Source organism: Trichosurus vulpecula, chromosome 6 (genome assembly GCF_011100635.1).
Source record: "Trichosurus vulpecula isolate mTriVul1 chromosome 6, mTriVul1.pri, whole genome shotgun sequence".
Taxonomy (NCBI): Eukaryota; Metazoa; Chordata; class Mammalia; order Diprotodontia; family Phalangeridae; genus Trichosurus; species Trichosurus vulpecula.
In genome coordinates, this window is record NC_050578.1 from 238777482 (window position 1) to 238805258 (window position 27777).

General features: G+C 42.4%; 1 protein-coding gene across 1 annotated transcript in view; it reads right to left on the bottom strand.

Annotated features, from left to right (window-relative positions):
* The window catches only part of LGR4 (leucine rich repeat containing G protein-coupled receptor 4), a 127432-nt gene extending 103658 nt beyond the window's left edge, over window positions 1–23774 (bottom strand). Inside the window, exon 1 of the mRNA XM_036762826.1 lies at window positions 23502–23774. Coding sequence (XP_036618721.1) covers window positions 23502–23683 — 182 coding nt within the window. The 5' untranslated portion in view covers window positions 23684–23774. The remainder of the gene's footprint in view (window positions 1–23501) is intronic.
* Window positions 23775–27777: the final 4003 nt, after the last annotated feature.

A 27777-nucleotide genomic window follows, 5' to 3' on the forward strand; every position in this document is an offset into this window, starting at 1 on the left:
AGCTCCAGAGAGTGCCCAGCATCCAAATGATGACTCTTTTTAGATGGAAGTTTTCCAAAGTTAGCTCCAAAGTACTCATGCTGAAGATCCAAACCGGAGACTAAGAGGATTTACATTCTGATGCTTTGGGAGGTTTTGCCAAACATAGGAACCCAAAGAAGTATTTATTACTGCAGCCTTTGTGAGCTATCACAAACTTCAGGAGAGCTAATGGAAGCATTAAATAAAAAGCCCCTGGCTTTTCAAAGGAGAGACCCCAAAAGGATTAGATGGAGATCTCCAATTTTAAGACATGAATTGATGGAGGATGGCAGGGTGAGGGCTGGAGGAGTATCTGGCAAAAAGCACACAAAATGGAATGCAGAAAACCCCTGCCACTGAGTTGGCTTCTGAGAGTGGACAAAGCTCAGCTTCCCTGGAGCCTCAGTCAATCAAAAAGCATTTATTAAGCACCTACTAGCACACCCAGGCAATTTACTAAGCACATAAAGAAAGGCAAAACAATCCCTGATCTCAAGAAGCTCACAGTCTAACACAGGAGACAACACGAATACAACTATGTACAAACAAGCCATGTACTGCATAAAATTGGAAATAACTAAAACAAGGAAGGCACTAGCACAAGCCTCAGTATCTTCATCTGTAAAAAAAAAATAATCATCAAACAAGCATTTATTAAATACCTACTATGTGCTAGGCACTGTACTATGTCCTGGGGATACAAAAACAGAAGTCACACACACCCTATCAATACCAACAGATGTAGTGGGACGGCTACATGGGCACAGGGACAGGGAAAGCACTGGGCTCATTGTCAGGAAGACCCAAGTTCAATCCTGAAAAGCCACTTACTCCAAAGTCATTTAATTTCCCTTAGCCACAGTTTCCTCACTTATAAAAGAAGGGGGTTCGACTAGATGGCCTCTAAATCTATGATGCTATGAGCCTTCCTGATACAGCAGGAAGAATGGGGTACAGAAAGCATCAGGAAGAACCTGGGGTTTTGCTTAAATGTTTTTCTTTGTTGCCTGGGAGGGCAATGCAATGATATAAAAACAAAACAACTGATATGAAAACAAAAGGGCATAAGCAATGGGGGAGGGGATGAGAATATCTGCACTCCTTTATGGGGATGCCGTGCAGAAAGCACCTTAATGTGAGGTATTTTTAAAGTTACTCATTTCTAAGGTTGCTCTTCAAGCTTAATTGAAAACACTGCCTCCCCCACCAGTCTAGTACTAGGTTGTAATAAGCAGATATTCAGGAAAGCCTGAGTTCAAATTTGACCTCAGACAGTTAAGCTGTGTTACCCTGGGCAACTCATTTAACCTCTATTTCGGTTTCCTCACCTCCAAAACTGAGATAAGGGCACCTACCCAGGGCTGAGGGATATCTGTAAGTTGCCTTGCAAACTCTAAAGTACTAGCTCTTCTTCGGCTTCTGCCACTGGATGCCAGGAACAAATAGAAAAGATTAAATTAGGTCACAGAAGTTACTTGCATAGGTCAAGAGAGATGGGCAAGGCTATCGAGTAGTGCCCATCACAGTATGCGTTCAGCATTGTCTGGGACCACAAGATCCCAGATCTAAAACTTGAAGGTACTTCAAGTCATCTGGTGCAGTCCTAACCTCCTATTTTACAAGTTAAGAAGTTGAGGCAAACAAGTTAAATTGACTTGCCCAAGCCCCTCTAGCTCCAGATTCAGCCTCCTTTTCTATTATGCCATACTGAAGAGGGGCTCCCACCCGCTCACTTCCAACCCGGGCAAACAAAATATTAATACCACATCCACAAACTACGTCCTGAGAAGCTGGAGCACTCTGACGGGCACTGGCACAGCCTTTAGAGATTTGCAAAGCGCTTTAGGGACAGTATCGCATCTGAGCTTCACGACAAAGCTACCCTGTGGGGGCTATACTCCAAACATCATTGTCACCACTCTATATAATAACAGTCAGAGACTCAGAAATGCCTAGTGACTTGTCCATGAGCACACAGCTAGCCACAAAGTACTGGAGGTGGGATTTAAACTCGGGTTTTCTTGTCGCCGGCACTCTATCCACTGGGTCAGGCTGTCCCTTTAAGCACTCTGTTAACAACTGGACACATCGAAAGGTTGAAAATTAAAAACCGAAATGTTTCCGGGAATCTATTGACTGTAAAAAGTCACAAAGTCAATGATTGTCAAGCTGGAGGTTTACTATTGCTTGTATACTTAACACCAATACTACGCTGCCAGTACATTTGTCCTTGGGAAGGACTTTTTTCTTTCCCCCCCAAAGCTCTTTTGGACAGAAAGGACCCTGACCCCTCCACAACTGCGCCCCCCCCCCCTCGAAAAACACACTGAGTCTGTAAAATATTAACAATTTATTTAACATTAGCCCACAGGCTCAAACAAGTGTTAAAACTCCCTAAAAAGCCCTACTAAGGTAATACAAAGTTGATTAAATAAACACCTAGGAGAGTATAAAATAGAATATGGAACGCTCATTAATGATTCATTTTTTATGTTGACTTCCCTATGAAAACATCTTCAGAGGGAGCAGCATGAAATTCCAGGGAGTGGAAAGGGAGAAGCTATATGGAAATAGCTGTTCTACATACTTTCCTTTCAAAGGTTTAGCTTAAGAGAAACACATTATCAAAACCCAGCTCTTAACAAACAGTAGGCAGGGGAGTGAGCCAACCTGGTGGATACCTCATGTCCCATGCAAGTGAGTCAGGGGAATGGGATCACAAATTTATTAACTGGGAGGGGGGGAAGGGGAGGTGGAATGAAGGTGAGAGAATCCCAGAGGCTCTCTAGTCCAAGCCTTTCATTTTACTGATGGGGAAACTGAGGCCCAGAAAGGTTAAGTGATTTCTCCAAGACATAGCAAACCCAAGAGAACCCTCCCTTTAGCTTCTCCAGGCCTCAATTTCCTATCTGTATAACGGGGAAAGGAGGGGGAAACCACTAGATGACCTCAAACATCCCTTCCAGCTCTAAATCTCTGATCCTCAGTATTTACCTTCTTAAATGGAAAAGGTATTCACGTGAATTGTCATGGGAACACAGACACCGACTTGGAAGTGTCCTTAGAGATAAGCTCCCTCATTAAAACTTTATAACTGAGAAATACTTAACAAAATAAATAAAAATACAATACAACCATCTGTGGCCCCAGGGATTCAGTTCTATTTGAGCTTGACACCATCGTTTTAGTTCAATCTGATCCTTTTACAGGTAAGAAAATGCTAACCTAGAGCAAAACAGTGACTTGTCTAAGGTCACACAATAACAGTTGGCTGGGTTGGGATTTGAACCTAGGTCCTCTGGTGCCAAATCCAGCACTGCCAGCACTATTTCCCTTTCCCTTATAGCTAGGACCTGGTAAACCAAAGACCCTCTCTACCCCCACCCCCACCCCCACCCCCACCTCCTGCGTCCCACACTTGAATGCTTGCCTTTTTGGACCAATCTCTGACAGATCTGTATGACACACTGGGTCCTAAGATACGAAAGGAAAAACAAAGCAACCATACTCCAAGGCCTGAATAATTTGCCCACTTGGGCAAATCTAGTTTGAACAACTAACTGATACCACCCCACTCTGCACTAACAGCTTAGGAAAGGTGACAGTGCAAGCTTAAGTAGATCTGGATGACCTCCGAAGGCCCTTCTGGCTCTAGGTCCATCAAGCCAAGTCAGGCCTCCAAATAACTCCAGGCTGGTAAAAATCTGAGCTTCAAAAGCAGTAGCCTTACTGAGATTTTCAGTAAAAAAAAGTAACGGTCAAGAGAACGGCAATATTCTCTGATGAAAACCCACTCCACCAAATCACAATAGTAAGAGAAATGCAAACTTAAATAACACTGGGATTTCATCTCACACCTGGTTGGTGGGACAATGGGAAGACAGACACACAATAACACCATCAGTGGAGCTATAAATTGTCCCAACCATTTTGGAAAAACAATTTGGAATTGTGTGAGAAAGTGCCTGAACTGTTCACACCCTTTGACCCATTGATCCAACTACTGGACATATATTAAAGGATGTCAAAGACAGAAAGAAAGGTCCAATATGTGTTGAAATACCCATAACTACACTTTCTGTGGTAGCAAAGAACTGGGAACAAACCAATTGGGAAATGGTTTGAACCAATGGCAGTATGTGAATTTAAAGGAATATTCTTGGGCAGTAAAGAAATTACAAATGTGAGAAATTCAGAGAAACAAAAGGAGACTGGAATGAATGAATAGATGAAGAGTGAAAGAACAGGCCGAAACAATATACACACATCAGCTCAACAATGCAAAGGAAAAGATGGATTAAAAAATGGAAGCCAGACTCTAAGAAAGCAACACATCAGTAATGTTCCCAGTAACAGATAAGACCTGAGGTCCCTCCTCTCAGTAGAAAGACCGTGACTGTCAGAGATAGCCACTTAATTAATTGTCTTCCCTTAACTGCTTTACTGGGTTCCAAGGGCAGGTTCAGCTCCCCCAGGGTGAATGGGCCCTGGGTAGATCCAGAAATGACTGGATATTTTCTCTTTAACTGATTCTCTAAAGTGAGATTCTCTTGGACCTAGAGTAGGGAAGTTGAAACTTTGCACATACTATCTCTCTCCTCCCCTTTCAATTCTCAGACCTGGTAGGAGCTGGTAGACCAAAGTCTTCAGTACCTTCCATGTTTCAACTGAAATGCCACCTCTTTCAGGAAACCTTGCCTAGTGTGTTCCCCCTTCCCTCTCCTCCTCTCCCCCAAATGATTTTCTAGACTTATCTATGTATATTTTGGATCCCCCAATAGAATTCCTTAAGGAATTTAGGAGTCTTTTTAGATTTGGTCTTTGTATACTCAGCCCAGTCTAGTACAATGGACATTTATTCAACAGAGTTGAAATCTACTTACTTTATTTTAAATATGAAAGCTGGGTTAGGGCTCAGAAAAGGATTAAGAAAGCAAGTTAAGGGGATGCCACAAATAGGATTCTTTGTGTAACAAGGGCATACCAACAACCCTCTAAATAGAAAAAGCCCAACCTTAACCAAGAATTTTGAGGTATAATGACCATACGAACTGAAAAACCCAACTGAATGAAGCAAAAGGCTCCCTTATAAGCAAAGTTTCTTTGTAGGAACACAATCATAAAGTAAGTCATGATATAGGATCTCACATCAACAAAGCTTAAATCAAATCAAATAAGGAAGCAAAACTACAAATGTCCTCAGGAATTTTCTTATTTGTAAAGCCTACAAGCATTCTCTCCTAAAATTTAAATTAGCCTATTCCCTTAAGTGGGGCAGCTAGGTAGATGGATAGAGGGGCAGGCCTTAAGTCAAGAAGATTCATCTTCCTAAGTTCCTGCCTCAGACACTTACTAGCTGTGGGACCCTGGACAAGTCACTTAATTCTGTTAGCCTCATTTTCCTCATCTGTAAAATGAGGTAGAGAAGGAAATGGCAGACCGCTTCAGTATCTTTGCCAAGAAAACCACAAATGGGGTCACAAGAGAATAATCAACAACAAATTCCCTTAAGTCTGGAAATAAGTAAAGTCTGCATATATACATGCAAAGGCATTCCACAAGTGCCAATTATGGGTAAGGTCTTAGGGATACTTACTAAAAATTAAAACAAAAAATACCACCACCAACAACCACAAATGGTTCCCTGCCCTTAAGAAATTTACACTCTACTGGGCTGAAGGGGGACAGCTATGGAGCTTACATTTTAATGGAGAAGAAAAGTACTTATAAAAAATACCATAAAGTTAATAAATGCAAATACATACACAAGAGTTCAAGACAATGATTTAGGAGAGACTGATTCCCCTCACAGTGAGGGGGATGAAGAAAGGTTTTCCTCCAAAGATGCTGCTTGACTGACTTCAGAAAAACCTAGAAAGACTTATATGAACTGATGCTGAGTGAAGTGAGCAGAACCAGGAGAACATTGTACACAGTAACAGCCACATGGTATGATAACTGACTTTGATAGACTTAGCTCTGCTCAACAATGCAAGGATCTAAGACAACTCCAAAAGACTCATGATGGAAAATGCTGTCCACATCCAGAGAAAGAATTACGGAGTCTGAATGCAGATCAAAGCATACTATTTGCTGTCCTTTACTTTTGTTGTTTTGTTTCTTTTTTCACGAGGTTCCTCCCATTAGTTCTAACTCTTCTTTACATCACAACTAATGTGAAAATGTTTAACATGAATGCATAAGTAGAGCCTATTTCAGATTGCACTCTGTCTTGGGGAGAGAGTAGGTGGGGAGGTGGGAATTTGAAACTCAGAATCTCAGGGAAGTGAATGTTAAAAACTAAAACTAAATTAAAAAAAAAAACTAAAGATGCTGCTTGAGCTGCATCTTAAAGGAAGAGGATTCTATAAAGGGTCAATGCCAACTATATACAAAGTAAATACATATATATGTGCATATATATGAGATATATATACACACATGAGATGTATACATATAAATGGAGATATAAATAGGAATATACTCATTGGATTTTAGATTTGAAGCTTTTTTAGAAGGGACCTTAAGGGGCATCTAGGTGGCAAAGTGAATAGAGCACCAGGCCTGGAGTCAGGAGGACCTGAGTTCAAATCCAGCCTCAGACACTTGACACACTTATTAGCTGTGTGACCTTGGGCAAGTCACTTAACCCCAATTGCCCTGCCTTCCCCCTCCAAAAAAAAAAAAAAGTAAAAAAAAAACCAGACCTTAGGAGACCCACTACTCTTTCTTCCTTATTTTAAACTAAGGCCCAGAAAGAAAAAGCTCAAGAACTTGTCTCAGGTCACATGAATATTAAATGGCTGAACTGAGATTTGAACTCAAGTCTTCTGCCTCCAAATCTAGGCCTCTCTCTTTCTACACTCTTGGTTCACACAAAAGCCAGCTATCATATACACACAACCATAAACTTAGGCCAAAATGACATAGGGATAAGAGAGGTGCTTGAGAAATTCACATCACTGCTGCTTCTTCTTAAAAGTTATATCTTTCTCCTTTCTTTGTTGCCTAGGGTTCTCATTTGCTGAGATGGCATTTCAAAGGGGCAGAGGGATGGAGAGAAGGCAAAGCTACTTATCCTGAAAAACATAAAAAGCTCACAAAATCCAAATTATTCAAAAACCAGTGGAAAAAAAAATAAATAATACATTAATGTGGCCACTCAAGAGTTTAAAAAATGCTTTTCTTCATAACAACCCTTCAAGAGACAGAAAACATGGAGAAAGCAGCACACAGTTTGCTGTCTATTACAATGCCCCCAAGTCTTGCCTTTTCCAATATGCCTTCGCCCTGCTCTCTAGGGCGTTGGCTCCAAAGCCCACTTTTCCTGGACACAAACCAAATGCCCATCCATAAGCAATTCTGCTAACTAATTGGGAAGAGAAGCAGATCTTAACACCAATAGATAGACTCCACAACAGAAACTTTAGAAGGCCAAAGCTGTGGGTGCCTTGCTGGGATACGAAGATGATCAATTAGTCTCATTCTGTGGACTGACAAGGAGAAGATAAACATAAAGGCATACAGTCCCCTAGGCATGTTCCACTGGGAACCAAACATCTGTGTTCCCATCTTGTGTAGCTGCCAGACAAATACCAACTTCAAACACTGAAGATTGGTGTCCAAATGCATTGCAGGGGAAAAATTCCCTTTGGTAAAATCTATCATTAACCAAGGAACAGGACCACGGAAACAAACCTCACTATAAAACGATTCCAACTGATACTGATACCTGAAATTGATTTGTTCAAAATGCAAGATTTCCTCCCACCAACACAGACACGCAACATCATGTAATGGGATTTTTGCAAGAAAGCATTTTGATTACTAACAGCAAGCCTTGCGGTTAGCTGACAAACCTTGCCAATCGAACAGAACATGCCGAATGGACGGAGCCTTCCGCTGTCTGCCCTTGCTGCCTCACACTCTGTTTGCGAAAGACAGGAATGAAATATTCCATATGTTTTCTTTGTCAGCAACACGGCTATTGAAAGCAAGGCTACAGCAGTTTCCCTGCTGAGGGACTGGGTCAAGCTATTCATGTGTAACTGGGCAGATGTCAAGATGGTAATGAGGAAAAAATCTCAAAACATTTTTTTAACAGAACAAGGACATAAAAATGCACAACTGTATTTGAAACACTTGGCCAGTCTAAACAGGTTCTAAACACTGCTGCGTTTGTTACAGGCTGTGCTAGATTTATGGGGTATTTTAAAATCATATCTGTATCAAAACTCACACTTTCAAAACTTTCTGGAAAGCATTTCATGTCTACCAAAGATATCATGCCATTTTTTTTTGTTAAAAGAATAATTTGGCCAGTAAAGTTTTCTTCTCCGAAGTGATTTTTTAAAAGCACAAGATTCTACTCAGACACAAAGCAGTAAGATGAATTCCAAAAAACAGAATGGAAATCTAGATATCAAGTACCCAATAAAACGCATTAGAAAAACATTTAAAGACCTTAAGATTTAAAGCAACCCAAAGTACTCTAGTAACAAAAAATTTCTAGAGTCAAAGTCGTAGGAAGGAATCTAAGAGCTTCACTGAATTTACAAATCTGAGTGATTCTCAACTCCTTTCAGAGTGTCTCATCACTAAAAAGAAATTTGAAGTAATGAAGAAGAGCATTAGGTGGCCCAGTAGAGAGACTGCTGGGCCTGGAGTCAGGAAGATTCATCTTCCTGAGTACAAATCCAGCCTCAGGCACTTACTAGTTGTGTGACACTAGGCAAGTCACTTAACCCTCTTTGCCTCAGTTTCCACATCTGTAAAATGAGAAAGAGAAGGAAATGGCAAACCACTCCAATCTTTGCCAAGAAAACCCCAAATAGTGTCACAAATAGTCAGGCATGACTGAAACTACTGAACAACAACATTATGTAAACTGCGGAAAGGTTCCCAAAAGAAGAAAGAGTTAACCAGCCTTTAAGTCTGAAAGCACCAAATAGATTCAAATTTAGGGTCAGAAAATAAAAGATCAAACAGGTCTAAAGATTACAGAGGCATCATCCTGAAACCATGATGTTAAAGAGACATACCAAATCCCAGACTGGCCCCTTTTTACCCGGCCTGCCACCTTCCCAGGGACAGAGTTCTGTATCGTGAGGAAGAAAGCAACTTTAAGTCTATGCTTTACGGGTGGCACAATGTCATCAGCGGATACAAAAGCCACAGATACAAAGTGGATACAGAAACCATGCTTTTCCCCAGTTGGTTTTAAAAGAAGGGCCTTAATGTGCTTTTCAGAATGAAAGCTGTCAAGATTAATCTAAATTTTCTAAACCAAAGAAACTGAGATGTTAGACCAGAATGGGCTTTCACTTTCATCCTGACACACTCATCAAGAAACCAGAAAAATCTGACTTTCTTTGACAGTTCCTTCACAAGGTAACACTAGCAATAATAATGGATAACATTTATACAGTGCTCACTATGTGTCAGGCCCTCTGCAAAACCTTTACAACTATTATCTTATTTGATCCTGACGATTGCCCAGGGGTAGGTGCTATTATGATGCCCATTTTACAGATGAGGAAACTGAGGCAAACAGGGTTAAGTGACTTGGTGCCCAGGGGTACACAGCCAGTAAGTGTCTGAGGCTAGTTCTGAACTCAGGTCTTCCTGACTCCAGGACCGAGGTCATCTAAGTCAAATCTTCTCATTTTTCAGAAAAGGAAGAACTGAGGCCCTGGATGACCTGTCCAAGGTCACCTAACTAGTTAAAAGCAGAAGCAGCCCTAAAAGCCAAGTCTGTTATCTTGATCAGTGCTTTAAAAAAATGAAACTGAAGCGGGCAGAAGGTCAGTAAAGGCACAGTCAGGATAATTAACTTGGAGCAAAAAAGCCGGCCTCTCCCTACAACCCCACAGTTAAGAACTGTCCCAGAAAGGGAAGGGCCCTCAGAGATCCACCTGGCTAAACCAGAAGGACTTCCCTTCCAACGCTGGACTCTGTCCATCTGTATCTGGACTGTTTACAGTGGGGTTTGGGCCAGTTGCTGTTGGTCTCTTATCCTCAGGGCCTACCACGCACAGGACTTTGTACGTAGCAGCCATCTAGCACATGTTTACAAAACTAAAGACTCCACGAAGAAGGAACCCACCGTCTCCCCAGGCGGCCCCTCTACTTCGGGGTAATCCAAATAGCTAGAAAGCTTTTCCTTTGGTTGGGCTTAGAAATGAGCTACTCAGGAGTCAATAACAGGAAAAGTGTTTTGTTGTTTTTTTAAAGCTACAGGAGTAGGTAAGCTCCTTAAGGGCAGGGACTTTGGCCCCTAGCCTGCAAAGTACCTGACACACAGCAGCATCTGTCTTGCTTTACTATTTGTATCCCGGAGCTTTGAGCATGACTCTTAATTGACAAATAATTTTTCATTAGTTCATCCATCCAGATCAATGTCTGATCCGAATTAAAAGTAAGTCAATACTGGGACAAAAACAATTAGGGCAATATGTTACAATGGAAAATATACTAGAATATGAGTCTTGAGTTCCAATTCTGCGTGACCTCTTCACTCCGAGCCTCACCAGTTCAATGTACACAAGAGGATGTAGGGTTAAAAGGTTCCAATCTCCACTCTACTACTAACAGTATGATCTTTAGCAAGCCACTTCTAATTTCTCTGGGCCTCAGTTTCCTCATTTGCCAAAAAGGAAGTTGGACTAGACCTCTAAACTTCAAATCTAAATTCCTAAATTCTAGATCAGCCCTTGATCAGGCATCAACAAACCATGGCTGGCCTCTGTTAGCTCTTAAACACCTGCAAGCTAAAAATGGTTTTTACATGTTTAAGTACAAACTATCTAAACATGTAAAAACAACCCTTACCTCCCAGGTCACACAAAAACAGGTGGCAAAGCTGGCTGACCCCTGATCTAGATGGCCATAACGTTAGTTTAGGTTACCTCTAAATTCATCTGCGTATGCTCTGTTTTAAGGGCATAGTAACATTCCTACGGAATACCAGTCAGGTTCAGTTTGGGGGACTTGTCTGAAAAATAGAATAGGGAGAATGTGAAGAGGATTCAAAAGGCAGCAATGAAAATTAGCACATTTAAGAAACAATTAATAAACACCTATTTAAGGAATGCTATGAACCAGGTACTGTGAGATAGACAGACAGACACACATACACACACAATGGAGATTCAGAGACAAAAAAGACACAGTCTACTATAAAGCAGCAGTCATCAAAACTACCCAGTACTGGCTAAGAAACAGAGTTGTGCATCAGTGGAATAGGAGAGGTACACAAGATGGAGAAGAACCCAAAGAAGCCAGCTTCTGGGCTAAAAATTTACTATTTCACAAAAACTGCTGGGAAAATTGGAAAACGGTAGGGCAGAAACTAGGCACAGACCAACATCTTACACCATATACCAAAATAAAGTCAAAATGGGTTCATGATTTAGGAATAAAGGCTGATACTATAAGCAATTTGGGAGAGCAAGGAATAGTTTACCTATCAGATTTATGGAAAAGAAAAGAATTCATGACACAAGAGATAGAGAGCATTACAAAATGCAAAATGGATAATTTTGATTATGTTAAATTGAAATGTTTTTGTATAGAAAAAGCCAATGCAACAAAGATTAGGAGGGAAGCAGAAAATTGGGAGAAAATCTTTACAACCAGTGTCTCTGATAAAGGCCTCATTTCTAAAATATACAGGGAACTGAGCCAAATATACAAGAATACAAGTCATTCCCCAATTGAGAAATGGTCAAAGGATATGAACAGGCAGTTTTCAGAGGAAGAAATTAAAGATATCTATAGGCATATGAAAAAATGCTCAAAATCACTACTGATTAGAGAAACACAAATCAAAACAACTCTTAGGTACCACATCTCTCCTATCAAATTGGCTAAAATGACAAAACAGGAAAATGATAAATGCTGGAGAGGATGTGGGAAAATTGGAACATTGTTACATTGCTGGTGGAGTTGTGAGCTGATCCAGACATTCTGGAGAGTAGTTTGGAACTATGCCCAAAGGGCTATAAAAATGTTCGTACCCTTTGACCCAGCAATACCACTTCTAGGGTTGTATCCAGAAGAGATCACATGAGTGGGAAAAGGACCCATATGTACAAAAATATTTACAGTGGCTCTTTTTGTAGTAGTTAAGAATTGGAAATCGAGGGGATGCCCATCAACTGGGGAATGGCTGAACAAGTTGTGGTATATGAAGGTAATGGAATAGTACTGTGCTATAAGAAATGGGGATGATATCGACTTCATAACATCCTGGAAAAACCTACACGATACAATGCTGTGTGAGCGGAGCAGAGCCAGGAGAATATTATACACAACCACAGATGTATTGCTTCTGTGATGACTAACCCTGATAGACTTTGCTCTTCTCAGCAACACAAGGTGCAAAGACAACTCCAAAGGACTCACAATGGGGAGTGCTATCTACATCCAGAGAAAGAACTATGGAGTCTGAATGCAGATTGAGGCACACTTTATGCTTGCCTTTTTTCCCCTTTTTTTCCTCTCTTTTGATTTTGGGGTTATTTTGGTTCTGTTTCTTCTTTCTCACGACTCATTCCACTGGTCATAATTCTTCTCCACAACTTGACTAGTGTGTAAATAAATTCAATGCGAAGTTATACGTAGAAGATATATTGGATTCCATGCCGTCTTGGGGAGGGGGGGGGGGGAGTGAGGGAAGAAGATCTGGAACTCAAGATTATGTAGAACTGAGTATTGTAAACTAAAAATTAAAAAAAAATTGAATTAAAAAAAGACACAGTCCTTACCCTCAAAGAGCTTACATTCTATTAGAGGAAAACATGTAACTGTACAAGTACATAAAATAGATGCTAGGTAAACACAAAGAACAAAGAGAGAGAAGGAGGACTAGTAACTAGGGGATTAGGAGAGGCCTTCGAGAGGAGGTAAAAAGTCAGAAATTAGATGATAAAGCTTAGAGAAGACTCCAGGCCGCTGGAACAGTCTTCAAACACATTCAAGGATATTACAGTCTGACTGATAGACATGCTGCTCTCTTTCACCAAGGACAAGGGGAAATAGGTTTAAAATGAACCACCATTAAGTTTAGCCATTAGGATGGACTTCATGACATATGACCAAGACAGAGCAGTGTTTCATTTTCTGCAGATACTTCCAAGGCAGTCAGGTGGTTTGGTGCCCTGGATAGAGCTTGGAGTTAGAAAACCCCAAGTTAGAATATACTTAGGCGACCTTAGGCAAATCACTTAACCTTGGCTTGCCTCAGTTTCCTCAATTGCAAAATGGGAGTACCTATAACACGGCCTACCTTGCAGGGTGTGGTGAAGACTAAATGAGACAATATTTGTCAATCTCTGAGCACAGTGCCTAGCGCGTAGTAGGTGCCAAATAAATTCATATTTCTTTTCTCCTTTCCCAAGATGTGACAGACTGGGAATACAAGGTCAATTCCAACTCTCAATTCAACACACGTTTATTAAGCAGAGAAGTCACTTGAACTTTGTGGGCCCCAATCTCCTTATCTATAAAATAAGGTGCTCAGCCTAGATATCCCTAAGGTCTTTTTCATCTCTGGGTCTACAGTAATTGTGTATTGGCATGTAGTCTGAGTAAGATTGGCCTATGAGATATACAACCATGTGACACAGTATAAAGAAAACTAACTGTAGAGTCAGAGGTCCTGGGTTCAGGTCCTGACTTGGACTTATGTGACTTTGGGTAAGTCATTAGGCCTCCCTCAACAATGGGGAAAAAATTTTTACAAATGATAGATAGGGTCAGGCTAAATGGGGCCTAGCTTTAGATCTATTAACCCATAACCTTATAGTCTCTTTGGGTTCTTGTCATTCCTATAACATTAAAATAAAAAATCCAGAATGACATAGAAATCTAGGCTCCATCTGATATATACTTAGCATATTCCGACTGTTTCTTCAAGCACTTCTTGGCAAGGGAAAGACAGGTAAAATGACTCAACACACAGCAGGTATCTTCCAGGCTTCAGAGAAGAAAGTGCCATTTGGAAATGCACGGACCTGCCCGCCCAACTCTTAAAAATGAGAATTATAAAATCCATCTAGCTACACATTAAAGAAATTCTCAGCAGGCTTCCCAGTTTGGTTATAGATGTTGTCACTTGTTCTAAATTACACAGTGGTTTATGCTGGAAGTTACCCATTGGAACGTTCAGCAGAGGAGGGCGGGAGGGAAGGGGGAAGGAAGTTCTGAAGCCGAGCTGGCCACATTCTTTAGCAGTGCCTAATACCGCTCCAAGGTAAAGCAGCTGTCTCCCAGCCAAATTTATGTCCCTCTTCAGTGCTCTTATTAAAGTAAATTTCCCCAAATAGAAAATGTTTTAAATGGGGAAGCGGGGGCTGGGGCAGCTAACTACAAACAGCTCACTCATTTTCTATGCATCAAGTTCAAACATTTGACCAAGGTTGTACTTTTTTTTTTTAATCCAATGCTTTTTAAGTTTTCTTTTTCAAGTTACACTGAATTGTTCAGGTGTTTTTTTTTTTAATGAAAAGTCCTACTGTAGAAATATTTAACTTCTACTGTCAGTCAGTAAACATTTATTAAGCACCTACTATGTGCCAAGCACTGTGCTAAGTGTTGGAGATACAAATATAAATATCCTGGGGGGGGTGGAGGGGGGGAAGGGTGGTCAGTATCTAGTAGGCGTTTAGCATCAGAAAAGTCTGTCTCAAGACACATATTGGCTGTGTCCTAACTCCTCAGTCCCCTAATATCTAACACTATAAGTGACAAAACAAGTTGCTGATCTGAAGGCAGTTTCCACACTGGGAGTTCCCCTACAGCCTGATGTGGTAGAAAGAAAGCTCTGGCCCTATAGTCAGTGGCCCTGGATTCAAATCTCTCCTCTGACTCCTTATTTCAAGTGTCAACCATTAACAAAGTCATTTCCCTTTCCTGGACCTACTTCCTCAACTCCAGAATGTGAGAGGGTTGGATCAGATGATCCTACACATTGAGGATCCAAATTAGAGGGAAAAAGGTGTAAGGATACACAAATGAGTGAAAGGATGCAAAACCTTTAAGCACTATGTGCCAAGTACTGTGCTAAGCCTGGGAGGCACAAAAAAAACAAAAGACCCTGATAAAGGAAATCACAAATAATTTTACAAACGGAATCGTAATAGTCAAAGTCTCCAAATACAGAATCATAATAATAGCACTTCTGTAGCATGTTAGATTTGCAAAGCACTTTCCGTATGCTGCCTCACTGGATCCTGACAACAACCCCAGGAGGTAGGTGCTATTATCACACCCACTTGTGTTGTTATGTTTGTTCAGTTGTATCCGACTCTTTCTGACCCCGTTTTGGGGGTTTGCTCAGCAAAGATACTCATTTTACAGATGAGGAAACCGAGGCCAGCAGAGGTCAAGTGACTTGCTCCCGACACTGCTAGTAAGTGTCTGATGAGAGATTTAAACTCGGGTCTTCCTGAGTCCAAGTCCAGTCAGTGCTCTACCTGCTATGTATCATGGGATATTTTCTCCCCACATTCTTCTCTCCCACGCAGACAGCAGACCAATGTGGGTTCTATTATACTGTATTACTGTTATGCTTTTAACATCAGCCGGCATTCAGGTAGCACTCTGCAACCATCAGAAGCTCTTTCAATAAGAAATATCATTCAATCCTCATAGTATCATGTGAAGTAGGCACTGTAAGTATTATCTCCACTTAACATGACGAGAAAACCGAGGCAGACAAATACAGGGACTAGCGCAAGGCCACAGAGCTAATGCGTGCCTAAGGGAGGAATCCAAACAAGGTCTCCGCAGCCCTCTTGCCCATCCACCTCAAGATTCAGATCACAGAACACGTATACCCTGTCTCAGTCCAGGGGTTTCCTGCAGGAGGTATTGTTCACAACTCCTCAGAAGGTGTATTTTCTTATGCATTGTCCCCCTAGGAGCACAAGGCTTGGTCAGAAAGGCCTTCCTTCAGGGAAAAAAAAAAGAATGAGACATTCTGTTTTACTTCTTGCTTCTAGGATTTCCTGGAGGATTGCACTGAATCTCAATCATACCCACAATCCAGAGCAGCACAGATGAAAGGCAGCTTTAACAGTGGGTAAATCACTGAACCTGGGAATCAGGAAGACCTCAGACCCCTGGGGCAAATCACAACTTTGCTGAGGCTCAGTTTTTTATCTGTAAAATGGGAAGAACATTAGCCCTACCTGATAGGGTTCTTGTCACACCAAATGAAATAATATCTGCTTAAAAGAAGAACAAAGGAAGGAAATAAGCACTTATTAAGCACCTACTACCATTTATTAAGCACCTACTAGGTGCCAGGCACAGTACTAAGCACCTTAACAAATATTATTTCATTTGGCCCTCAGAACAACCCTGAAAGGTAGGTGCTTGCGAGGTATGATCCCCATTTTACTGCTGAGGAAACAGGTAGATGGCAGTTAAGTGATTATCCAGGGTCACACAGCTAGCAAGTGTCTCAGGCAGGATCTGAACTCAGTTCTTCCTAATTCTTGGTCCAGAATTTTATCTACTTCTCAAGAGCTGGCTGCCTCTGGTTAGTCGGTGTTATATTACAAAGCTAGCTTGTGTATACCGCAACTAAACACCCACAACTGCCCAAAATCTGGTTCTTCCTAGAGACTGAAAGCCAGTAACTCATAAATAGAGGTCCAATTGGCCTCACACCACAAAAGCATCTTAATAAATAACATTCTCAGCTTTGTCATCAGTTTCTAACAGGGTTTCAATTAAAATCTTTTTTCCTGTGCCTGAACAGAACCGATGAAGCACACTATGTAATTATGTCTTGCCATTTAAATGGTTATTTATTGAATAGACCATGAATCTTATTAATGTCTCTAGAAAGCTGATGATTCGCCACACTTAACCATCTCCCTCCCTCCACCCAGGTTTTTTTAAGTCCACTCTGCACACGCCAGATGCAGACAATAGAGTTCACACGTGGCCTACGGTTTGACAATCAGGTGTTGAAAGCACAAAAGGAATGTCAGAACAGGCCTGACATAGCAGCTTTTGTGATGGGTGCTAATTTGCTAAATAACATTCCCCCATTGTTTCTTCTTTCATTCACAAGGCGGGCTTTCCAATGAAAATACTTATCCATTCCAAAAAACAAAAAAATTAAAACACTTGATCTCACTGACCAAAAAAAAGCTTAAAAAGTGAGAGAAAGCAGCAATAAAGTTGGAGAACTTTTTACTCCTAGAAAAGTGGGCTTTAGAACTACCAAGAACTGAATCTCAGCACCACCCTGAAATCTGAGGAGGTGCACAGACAGGTGGCTAAACTCGAAGCATTTTTAAGATTTCACTTCCTCCTCTAACACCATTCTCTAACAACCACATGACCCTGGACAAGTCACTCGATCTCTTGGAGGTCTAAGCAGCTCTCCAAAACTGTAAGATACAATGCCAGATGGCTATCTGCATTGAGAAAGTTCTTCCCTGAAAGCCCTGTGAACTTACAGGTCTGGGTTAAAAAAAAAAATCCCCTCTTATCAAGAGAGCTGCAAGTTATATATTCCAGAGCCAAGGGCACATCTGGTAGTTTAATCTTTAACAAAGGCACACCAACAGATTTTAGGCTACTTTCATGAACTAGAGTTAGTCACTGGATATTAAGGCACACAAACGAGTAGGTAGTTAAAATACACACTTCCATAGCTGACAAATGAAGAGAGAAAATAGGCCATTTCCCCCATAGTAAACACTGCAAAAAACAAAAGTCATTGAAAAAATTTTGAGTGACTGCAGCAATCTCTTCATCAGAAAGACTGTTGGGGCTGCCCATGTTTATTACTTCATCCCTGGAAGAAGGATAATGTTTCAGAGTGGGGAAGGGCCTTCAAAGCCCCTGGAATTCAACTCCGTCTCTTTTAGACACTCAGTGGGAAATGACTCCACCAAGGTCGCCCGGTGGCACAGGGGGTGCCCTTCCCCCTACATCTTGTTGCTTCGTTAAGCCTGAAAAATAAAGCCAATCAAATGTCTACACTAGACTCAGCTTGTCCATGAAAGCAGATCTTTGTGTTTTCCTGGGAGGGGAGATTGCTCTCACTCAAGGCAGCGAAGGTCTTGGACGTCAGACTGGACACAGGAGCCTTTAGGATATGACCCCAAACTTCCTCTCAAAAGGAAGGCCTGGGATTTGCATACCAGGTTTTCCAATAAGAACACTTGTCCATCTTCAGCAAAGAACAAAAAACCGCATATAGATGATCAAAACAAAGTTTAAAAAGAAAGCAGCATCCAGAAGAAGAGACATCATAGAGAGAAAGTCGGGCCTCTACATCCGAAGACTTGGATCCGATCCTGCCTTAGACTCATATGAGGTGTGTGACAGTGGCCGAATCATTTTACCTTTAGTCGCATGGTAAAAATGAAGGATAACCACTGCACAACCTGGCCCGTCTGCCCTACCTCTATCTTTATGACCTCAACTGAAAAAGGCACCCGGACTCCTTGAGGCAAACATGGAAAGGGCGAATAAGAACAGCTTATAATCTGCATTATGGGAGAGAATATCCACAAAAGCAAGGAACACAGATCCACTTAAGTGATATTTAATAATGTGTTAACACCACAGATAACACTTTATATATAGACTTCACTTTACCTATCAGAAAATAATCTTGAAGAAATATGCACTTGTAAAAAAATTTAATATCTTACCAAACATTTATCAATCCTCCATTCAAAGGATGGATCCTTTTGGAAGAGAATAAGCACTTTTTTGCATAAATATAGATTTTCACATAATATATTTGCTTAGAGTCAAGCACATCTGCATGGGGAAAATGGTAAATATTGTGAGCAAGACAAAGGAAACAAGTAAAGGCTACAGTGCTAAGCTAATGTTGCAATTCCCAAAATGCTACCTGGAGACCCCACTAAAATGTAAGCTCCTTAGGAACTTATCTTTTTGCCCTTCTCTGTAGCTAGGGAACTTAGCACAGTGCCTGACATATAAGCTTTTAAAATATTTGCTTGTTGATTGATTGGCTATAAAAATCAATATAAACAAAAAGGGCAAAGATTGTAAAGCTAATTAGCACCACCTTACAAGGGAACAGGTGATACTAGAAAGACAAAAGACTTTCAGATGGTCTGGACAGAAGAGGAAAGGTGTTGAATAAGCCTTCCCCCTTCCCCCTTCCCCCCCACACCCAAACACCTTGACGAAGACTGAGAGGGAAACCCCCAACAGATGGATCCAAGATCACAGACTTAGGGCTAGAAAGGCCCTTAAAGATCAGCAGTCTAGTTCTCAACCTGGATAAACTGAGAATTTTTTAAAAATATTTTTAATAGCAGCATTTAAGTATATTTGGTTTCCTTTGAAATCCTCTGTATTTTATTTTCAACACTGAAAAATCTTATTCTGAGAAGAGATCCATAACCCTCAGAAACCCCTAATGGTCCAAACCCATAATTTTACAGAAAAGGCCCATAGAAACAAATGTGATTTGCCCAGGGCCACATAGGTAGAAAATGCTGTTGTCAGGAAAGAGCACTTACGAATTCTTAAAGAATTTTTTTTTTTCTGCAGGGGCTTGGGAAAGGGGTGAGAAGGGAAGAGAAGTGACAGGATAGATTTAGGGCACAGGTTCTATGTTTTTAAGATTTGCAAAATGAAGGCAATTAGAAAATTGTACAGTATTCAGATCACCAAATTAATACTAACCTTATTTTCCATGCCCACAGAAAACAAACCCAAATGAAACAATAGCCCCCTTGGTTCTTCAAACATTCTCAAACAAATTTGCCATGGCAGATTTCCTAATTCTTGAACCAAAAGGAAATCATCTTCCATATTCAGAAGCAACAAGTCAGGTCACATTTTACATGGCACCCAAGCTGATGGTGACGGACTTCATCTTCCTGCCTCCTCACACACTCCAGGCTCCCCACATTCTCTACCATAATGCAGATTATAAGCCATCCTTATCTGCCCTTTTCATGTTCCACCTTTTCTGCCATGTGAGCCCTGGATATGTGGGCAATCCCCATGCTGGAAACACACTTCAATTTCTCATCGGAATTTCTGGAAAATCCAGCTCCCTCAGAGTCTCAATTTTATATCAATTTTCTATAACCAGGACATTAAAAACAATGGGCACTTTACATCTCTTTACACTTTATCTCACCTGAGCTTCACTACAACTCATGGAGGCAGGTGCTATTATTATCCCCATCTTACAGATGGGAAACTGAGGCAATTGGTGGTAAAGTGACTTGCCCAGGGTCACATGTCTAGTAAATGTCTGAGGCTAGATTTGAATTCCAAGTCTTCTGGATTGCAAGCCGTGTTCTCTAACTACTGCACCACACAACCCTTCCGGCTATAAATCCGTGATCAATTGGACTGAGTACAAGGCCTCTGAGCTTCCTTCTAGCTCAAGATCTATTTAGCCGATGCGCTTAGGGAAGCCATAAATCACAATTATGTATTTGAGCACTTCAGGCTTAAAAAGATTAGAGAAATGTTCAAGTACCATATGTTACTGTTATTATCGCTTGAATCTCATCTTACTATTTTGGGAGGCACGGGGAAGCAGAGAAAAAGAAATTTTACAGGTGTTTTCAGTCACTTCACTTATCTCAGGGGCAAGACTCTTGATCAATACATCATAAGGACAGAAGTCAGGTTATTTTCTTCTAAGTTTTAAAAGGCATGACACAGAAATAATATCGGCTCCCTCTCATGTAGAATTGTTAATAAAGGGCTAGCCTTGGACTCAGGGAAGACCTGGGTTCAAGTCTGGCTTCTAGCCCTTGGGAGCTGTGTCACTGCATATAAATCATTTAGGCCCTAAGCAATGCTCTGAGACTACAAGTTACAGTTAGCCATCTTCATTGATAGAAGGGGTTTCCACACTGCCAGTTCCCCAAACCAATAAAATCACAGGGCTAGACCCCATCCAAAGAAAACCTCAAAATTCAATCTTTTAAGCAATTCTGTTAAGTAAAGACAACCTCAATTCTGCAGACCTGCTCTTACTCAGAATCAACTCCAAAATGTACATTTCTGTTCTCAGTTTGGCCCTTTAACATGATTATTTTTAATGATAAGAGGTGAGTTGTCTCTACAGGAAATGTTGACCATTGGATCTAGACGGTGGAAATGGCAAACCAAACCAGACCCAGTTTGCTTGTATTCATCTAAAAAGTTGCCAGGGTATATCTATCACCTTCTCTTTAACGTGAAGTCCATGTATAAACACAAAACCAAAGGACCACAGCTATAGAACTGAAAGGGACCTTCAAAACCATTTTGCAGATGAGAAAGCTGAGGCTCACATTCCAGGTACTTTTTCTTTATCTCCCACTGGTGAAGTGTTTTGTTCTTTTCCCTGTATTAGTACATTTTTTCTATCATTGGGCTTTTGAAGGAGGTTAAGTTAATAATAATAATTAATAACACCATGCACCGTGGTGTAGTCAAAAATATGCTGGATTTAAAGGTGGATGACCTAGGTTCAAATCCTATTTCAGCCCCTTGCTACCTGCATTACCTTGTTGTGCAAATCCTTTCACCTCTCCAGCCCTTGGTTTCCCCATCTGTAAAATGAGAAGTGAGACTAGATCACCTCCAAATAAAGCCCTTGTAGCTATAAATTTATGATTCCTTCACTTTAACCAGAAGATTACTACCTTAGGGTCTTTTATTGGGAAATAAAACTGTTCAACACTAGATTTAAAGACACCATTGCTTGGGTTAATGTTAGCAGCTATACTGCACTAATAATGAAAACTAAAATACCTCTAAAGGCACAATTACTGAGAAGGGAAGTAGTCAGAGTAGAAAAAACCAACAGTAACAGTAGATCCCAAGGTGGTACGAAATGGTGTAGACCACCATAACAACTCTTTAGGACTCCTGTCACTAGGATACAAACACCCTATCTCCATCACTTGTCTTACTTGTGACTTCTTAGGGACAAGAGCTTTCCATTAGGGTTTCCAGGCATCCATACACTCCTAAAGCCAACCCTGTACTCTAATGCTTTTCACTTAATCGTTTATTAGACACACATTACAATGGACAGAAGACAAGAGAAGGATCTGAGATTTAAACTCCAACTATCTCACTTACGAATTTGAATCCAGCACTCAGCAGTTAACTGGCCCATAGTCAGCCCTTAATAAATGTTTGTTGTTTGATTAACCAGCTCTCCATCAACCCAACAGCAGATTATAACTCCTCTCGGTAAATGGGGCTCAGAAAGGTAAATGACTTCCGCAGAGACACACAGCCATAGGGTCAGAGACAAGATTTGAACCCAGATCTTACTGACCTCAAGTCACTACTCCATAACTGACTCAGTATACACACACCAGGATATGGATACGCAATCACGATATTCTATGGCAGAAGCCAAGTGCTTGGGACATCTATTTATTTTAAACCTTCTCTTTTTTTTTTCTAAACTGAGACCTTGGTGCCTTAAAGCCCTTCTCTTCACTAATGAATCAGAACTCTTTGAGTAACTCAAGTTCATGGATCAGCAAGTTCAGCTCATATTAAATAGCTCTGAAATTTATTGTAGGGAAAAGCAGATACAATTAGGCATCATCTAAGACTGTTGTTGGGTGTAAGCTTTGTTGGGCTCCACTTTTCTGACATCTGCACCTCCCAAAGGTCAACATTCCCTCTTTAAAAAGCTCATGTTTGGATGGACAGTCTTCTGATGCAAAAGCAACCTTCTACTTCCTCCTCCCTTCCACAGAAGGCTCCAGGTTCTTAAGTTTTACTAGTCGGCTGGAGGGGAGGGATCTGTCCTCTACCTGGATGTAACCAAAATGCCAACTTATGGGGGGGGGATCACAGGTGTTTCCTCCCTCCACGTGCTGAGACACAGGAAAATCCAAGTCACACACACCATGCATGCCTCAGCGTGGCACTTAGAGAACCCTTCAGGGCCCAGGACAGCCAGATCCCTTCACCCTTCTTCCATTTTTCTTTCTTTCCTTCCTCCTCCCCTCTGTTCTTTCTTTTTTCCTTCCTTTTTTTTCTATCCTTCCCTCTTTCTTCCGTTTTTCCTTCCTTCTTCGGTTTTTCTTTCTTTCCCCCTCCTCCTCACTTAATTACCTCCTTCCCTCTCTTCTTTCCTTCCTCCCTCTCCACTCTTCCCTTCCCTCCCTCTCTCCTTCCGTTTTCCTTCCCTGTCTTCTTCCCTCCATTCTTTCCTTCCTTCCTCTCCTCCCTTCTCTCCTTTCCTCCCCTCTCTCTTCACTCCTTCCCTTCTTCCTTTTCTCCCTTCCCTCCACTCTTTCCTCCCTTCTCTCCCTTCCTCCCTCCTCTGCTCCCCCGTCTTCCCCCGGGAGCCCCTGGTGAGGCACGCCGAGGTGAGACGCGGGGCGCCCGGGCTCGGCTCGGCCCCGCTCTGCGCTCCGCTTCCCTCGCCGCCCCGCTCCAGTCCGCTCCGCTCCCCTCCCCTCCGGCCCAGGCGGGGCGGGGGCACTCACAAGGAGTGGGTGAAGGCGCTCAGTCCGTCGGGCACGGCCGTCAGCCCTCTGCCGGTACAGTCCACTCCCCGGTCTCCGTCGCAGCGGCAGGGAGCCGGGCAGGGCGGCGGGGACGCGCCGCTGGGCCCGGCCGAGCTGCCCCAGCCCAAAGCCAAGAAGCAGAGCAAGCCGAGGCACGGCATCGCCGCCGCGGCACGCACGAGCGCAGCGCCCGGCTCTGCTGCCCAGCTGCGGGCGCCCGGGCAGCCCCGGCTGCGGCTCGGGCTCGTCGTCCGCCTTCTCCGCCTTCACGTCGCGCGGCGCAGCTCTGCGCTCTCCTCGGGCGCTCCGCGGTTGGGCCGGGCCGGGCCGGGCCGGGGTCTCTCGGCGCACTCCTAGCCCCGGGCGCAGCCGCCCGCGGCGCTGGCGCTGTCTCTCGCCGCCCGCGGCGGCTGCTGCTCCATAGATGGGCAGAGGCGGCTCGCCCCACAGCGCTGCCTCCCCCGGCTCAGCACGGACCCCGGAGAGCCGGCAGCGGCGACACGCAGCCCGGCCAGGGCTCGGCCATGGCACTCGGCGGCTCCCTCGGCCCTCCTCGCTCGGCGCCGCCGCCCCTCAGGGCTGCGGAGCGGGCCGCTCGGCCATTCCGCCCGCGCCCGGGCCGCCCCACCCCCGTCCCAGCCCCTGCTCGCAGCTCTCAAACGAACGGCCCCCGCTCCGAGGCGCGCTGCAGCCGCTGCGGGCCTCCTTTTCCCTTCTAGGGTTGCACGCTAGGGCTCCCGAGCCCCCGACCTCCGAGTTATGCAAATCATTTAGGTACATGCAAAACGAGCCCTCGTCCCCGAGCGCTATAGGTGCGGCGACTGCTCGAGCTCATTAATATGGACCGAGGCGGGCCGCCATTGGCTGCGCGGAGGAGGAGGCGGTGGGCAGGGGCTCTGGGGGGCGTGTCTCTTGGGTGTGAGTGACAAGGTAGTGGCGGGGCGGGGGGCGGGGAGGAGGCAAAAATCCCTGACTTGGCTGGATTTGTGGGGCAGGTTGAGGAACGAAAGACTAGGACAAGGCTTTTAAAGATCTCCCTTCCCGGCCTCGATCCTCTCCCTGAAGTTGGAGCAGCTGAATTGAGTGAAAGGTAGAAATCCCGTCCCTTCTGCCCTCAGGTTGGAATTGTCTCCTTGCCCTGTATGAAAAAGGGCAAAGGGAACTGGGTGCCTGGGACTTGAGAAAGAGATTTCGAAGGGGCTAAAAAGTCTATTTTTTTTTTCTTTCTAATCGACTACAAGAAACCTTTGGCCCTCGCGAAGAGTATAAATAATCCTGAAGCCACATTTAATCTTGAGTGTCATTCCCACGCACCAATCTCTCCCCGCATCTGGAATGCTTTTGGAATCAGGAGCTTGGTTTGAATCCTATTTCTACCGCAGACCACCTGGGTGACCTTGGGCAAACCCCTTAACTTCTCTGGGCCTCAGTTTCCCCTCTGTAAAATGTAGCTGGGGGAGGGTGGATTAGACCACATCTAAAGTTCCTTCTAGCTCTTAATCTATGCTCCTGAAATCTAGCTATATTACAGCATCATATACTATCTTTTTAAGCTGTAGATTAACCAATCAAGAAGCATTTATTAAATACCTACTATGCACCAGATACTTTGCTTATAATCGGAATAAATTACCCTCATTTCCTTTTCATAGTCTTTTAATATAGGGAAAACTGGAGAGCAAGGGACACAGGAAGGGTAAATTTTAGTGGGAGGGGAGGAATAGGTACAAGATCATTCAACGAGCATTTATTAAACCCCTACTATGTGTCAGGCATTATGCTAGGGGCTGCTGATTTAAAGAAAAAAAATGAAACAGCCTCTGCCATGGTGGAACTTGAATTCTACATGCCACCAGGATCCAGTTACCTCAGTTTTATGGTACTTTGTTTAACATTTTGTTTTTAATTCTAAACTCAATATATTCCATACTTTTAATTGGAGTTGAGGAGTCAATTTCACTTCAATTGCATTGCAGGTCTTGGAGCTGTCCTCTCCCAGGCACACTAACCTCTAACAGGAAGATACTGAAATCCAAAGTGACTTTATTCCTAATAGCTCTGACCCTTTGTGAAACCAGGACGTTATTAAAATCAGAGTACAAATGTTTCTGCAGAATATTCCTTTTATTCTTGCCTGTACCCACACCCACCTATTCATTGTTCCCTGAACACATCTCACCTTTCTCCAGTTCCAGTTAGACCTCTCCAATCTAGGCCTGTCTAACTAGAATGCCCTCTCCCTAGTCAGTGACTATGGAAATCCTGCCCATCTTTCTAAGTCCAGTTCAAATGCAACTTGGTAGGTGTTTATGGAAATTATTATATTCAAAATTTATCCAAAGAGTAATTTTCCTAGAGAGCAGAGACTTATTTCTTGTCTTTGAATCCCAGGGCCCAAAAGAGTGGCAGGCACGTAATAAGAACTCAATGAATGCTTGAAGAACTCAAGTGGATTGAATTTTTCATAGTAGACTAATATAATCTTAAGAAAACATTAAACCAGTGAGGAGAATGGGTAAAGATCTGGAAGCCTAAAGTGGAAATTTACTCTTCAATCTTGTATTCACATGGCTTATCCAAAAATGGTAAACAATGTTAGGCTGGGAATATTTTCATATGGTATAGCTGTCTACAAAACAGAGATTCTGGATGTCAAGGACTGTTTTATTTTTGCCTTTGGATCCCAAGCACCTAGAACAGTGCCTGGCATATAGTAGGAGTTTTAATAGATGCATGTTGACTGATCAAACAATTTTCAGCATTTCATCTTTTATCTACAATTGACAGAATCTCCTGACCAATCCAGTTTATATAGTATCGCCCATCCCCCAGTGGAAGGATACTATCCCATCCCTCTCCAAGAAGCATGGTAGTACATACGGAGAGCACTGGATTTCAACCAAGAGCACTAGAGCTGAAATCCTAGCTCTGTTATCTACTATGTGTGTAACATTGAGCAAGTTTCTTAACTTCTCTGGCTCGGTTTCCTCATTTGTAAAGAAAAGAGGGTTGAACAAAACATTTAAAGTCCCTTTGATGCTAAATCCTAGCTTGTCATTCTTTAAATAAATGATTGTTCAGACTTGCTAAATTCACTGTTTATGGAATAGGGGTTCTAAACCCTGAGTCTGTGAATTTTTTAAAAATTTTGATAACTATTTCGATATGATTGATTTCCTTCGCATCCCATGTATTTCATTTTATACCGTTAAAACATTATTCTAAGAAGCGGTCCCTAGGCTTCATCAGACTACCAGAGGGATCCACCATATACAGAAAAAGGTTAAGAACTCCTGGTATAAGAAGTTCCTAAAATAGATTTAGAAAAGATCATAAGAACATAAATGAGAAAAAGGATTCACACTTGCAACGAGGCCTTCAAAAAGTTGCAGGATTCAAATGTGACCCAGAAACCTCCAAGCCCAAGAGATCAAGCCAAATCCTTTGCCATCTCAGAAGGACTAAAAACACATGTTTCAGAGCGCAAAGCCACAAGCCATTCTCTCTGTTAAACTCGTACTGTTTCTCATAATTGTTCCATTGTTTAAGTGTCTTTACTCTTCCCTTGCATTAAAGGTAGGTTTGACAAATGGGATAGGAGTTTGGGTTAAGGTGCCCTACGAACAGTGAGAATTAGAGTTCTGATTATCAGGGTTCAGCCAGGAAAATAAGCACCAGGCCTGAAAGAAATCACTGACTGAAATAAATCAAGGTGGGTCTTTAAAAAGCAAATCCAAGCAAACAAAAAAACAGGTAGCTAGCTGCCATTATGATCTCTTCTTATTAAGTTTTCATGGAAGTCTGTAGGGTGGAGGGGGGAGAATCTACACACAGTTGCTTGTATTCTGGTAACATCTTTTAAGGGCCCTATGTTTAAAAAAATTACTCTGAGAGGGAAGGTCGAGGATTAGATTTACACAAAGATTAGAATAATGTGCATTTTTTTAAGCTAGAGGAAATTTTCATAGGGCCTACTGACTTTTGAAAATCATTTGTAGCATTATTGGAGCAACTTAAAATTCTGCTCCCTGCAGTAAAAGCCAAAAACCTAAGGAAAATAGGTGGGGAGGGGAGGGATGGAGAACCATGGCAAGGAGGATACTGAGGCTGGGCCAGTGAGAAGATGTCTTGAGTGGGGTACAAGGGAAGGGAAGAGGAAATTCAGGGCCCTTAGCTGCCTATCTTACTTGATTATTCTTTCTAACTTAGGTACTAAGTCCATTTGCTTCTAACCGATGAAGGAGTGAGCACCTGT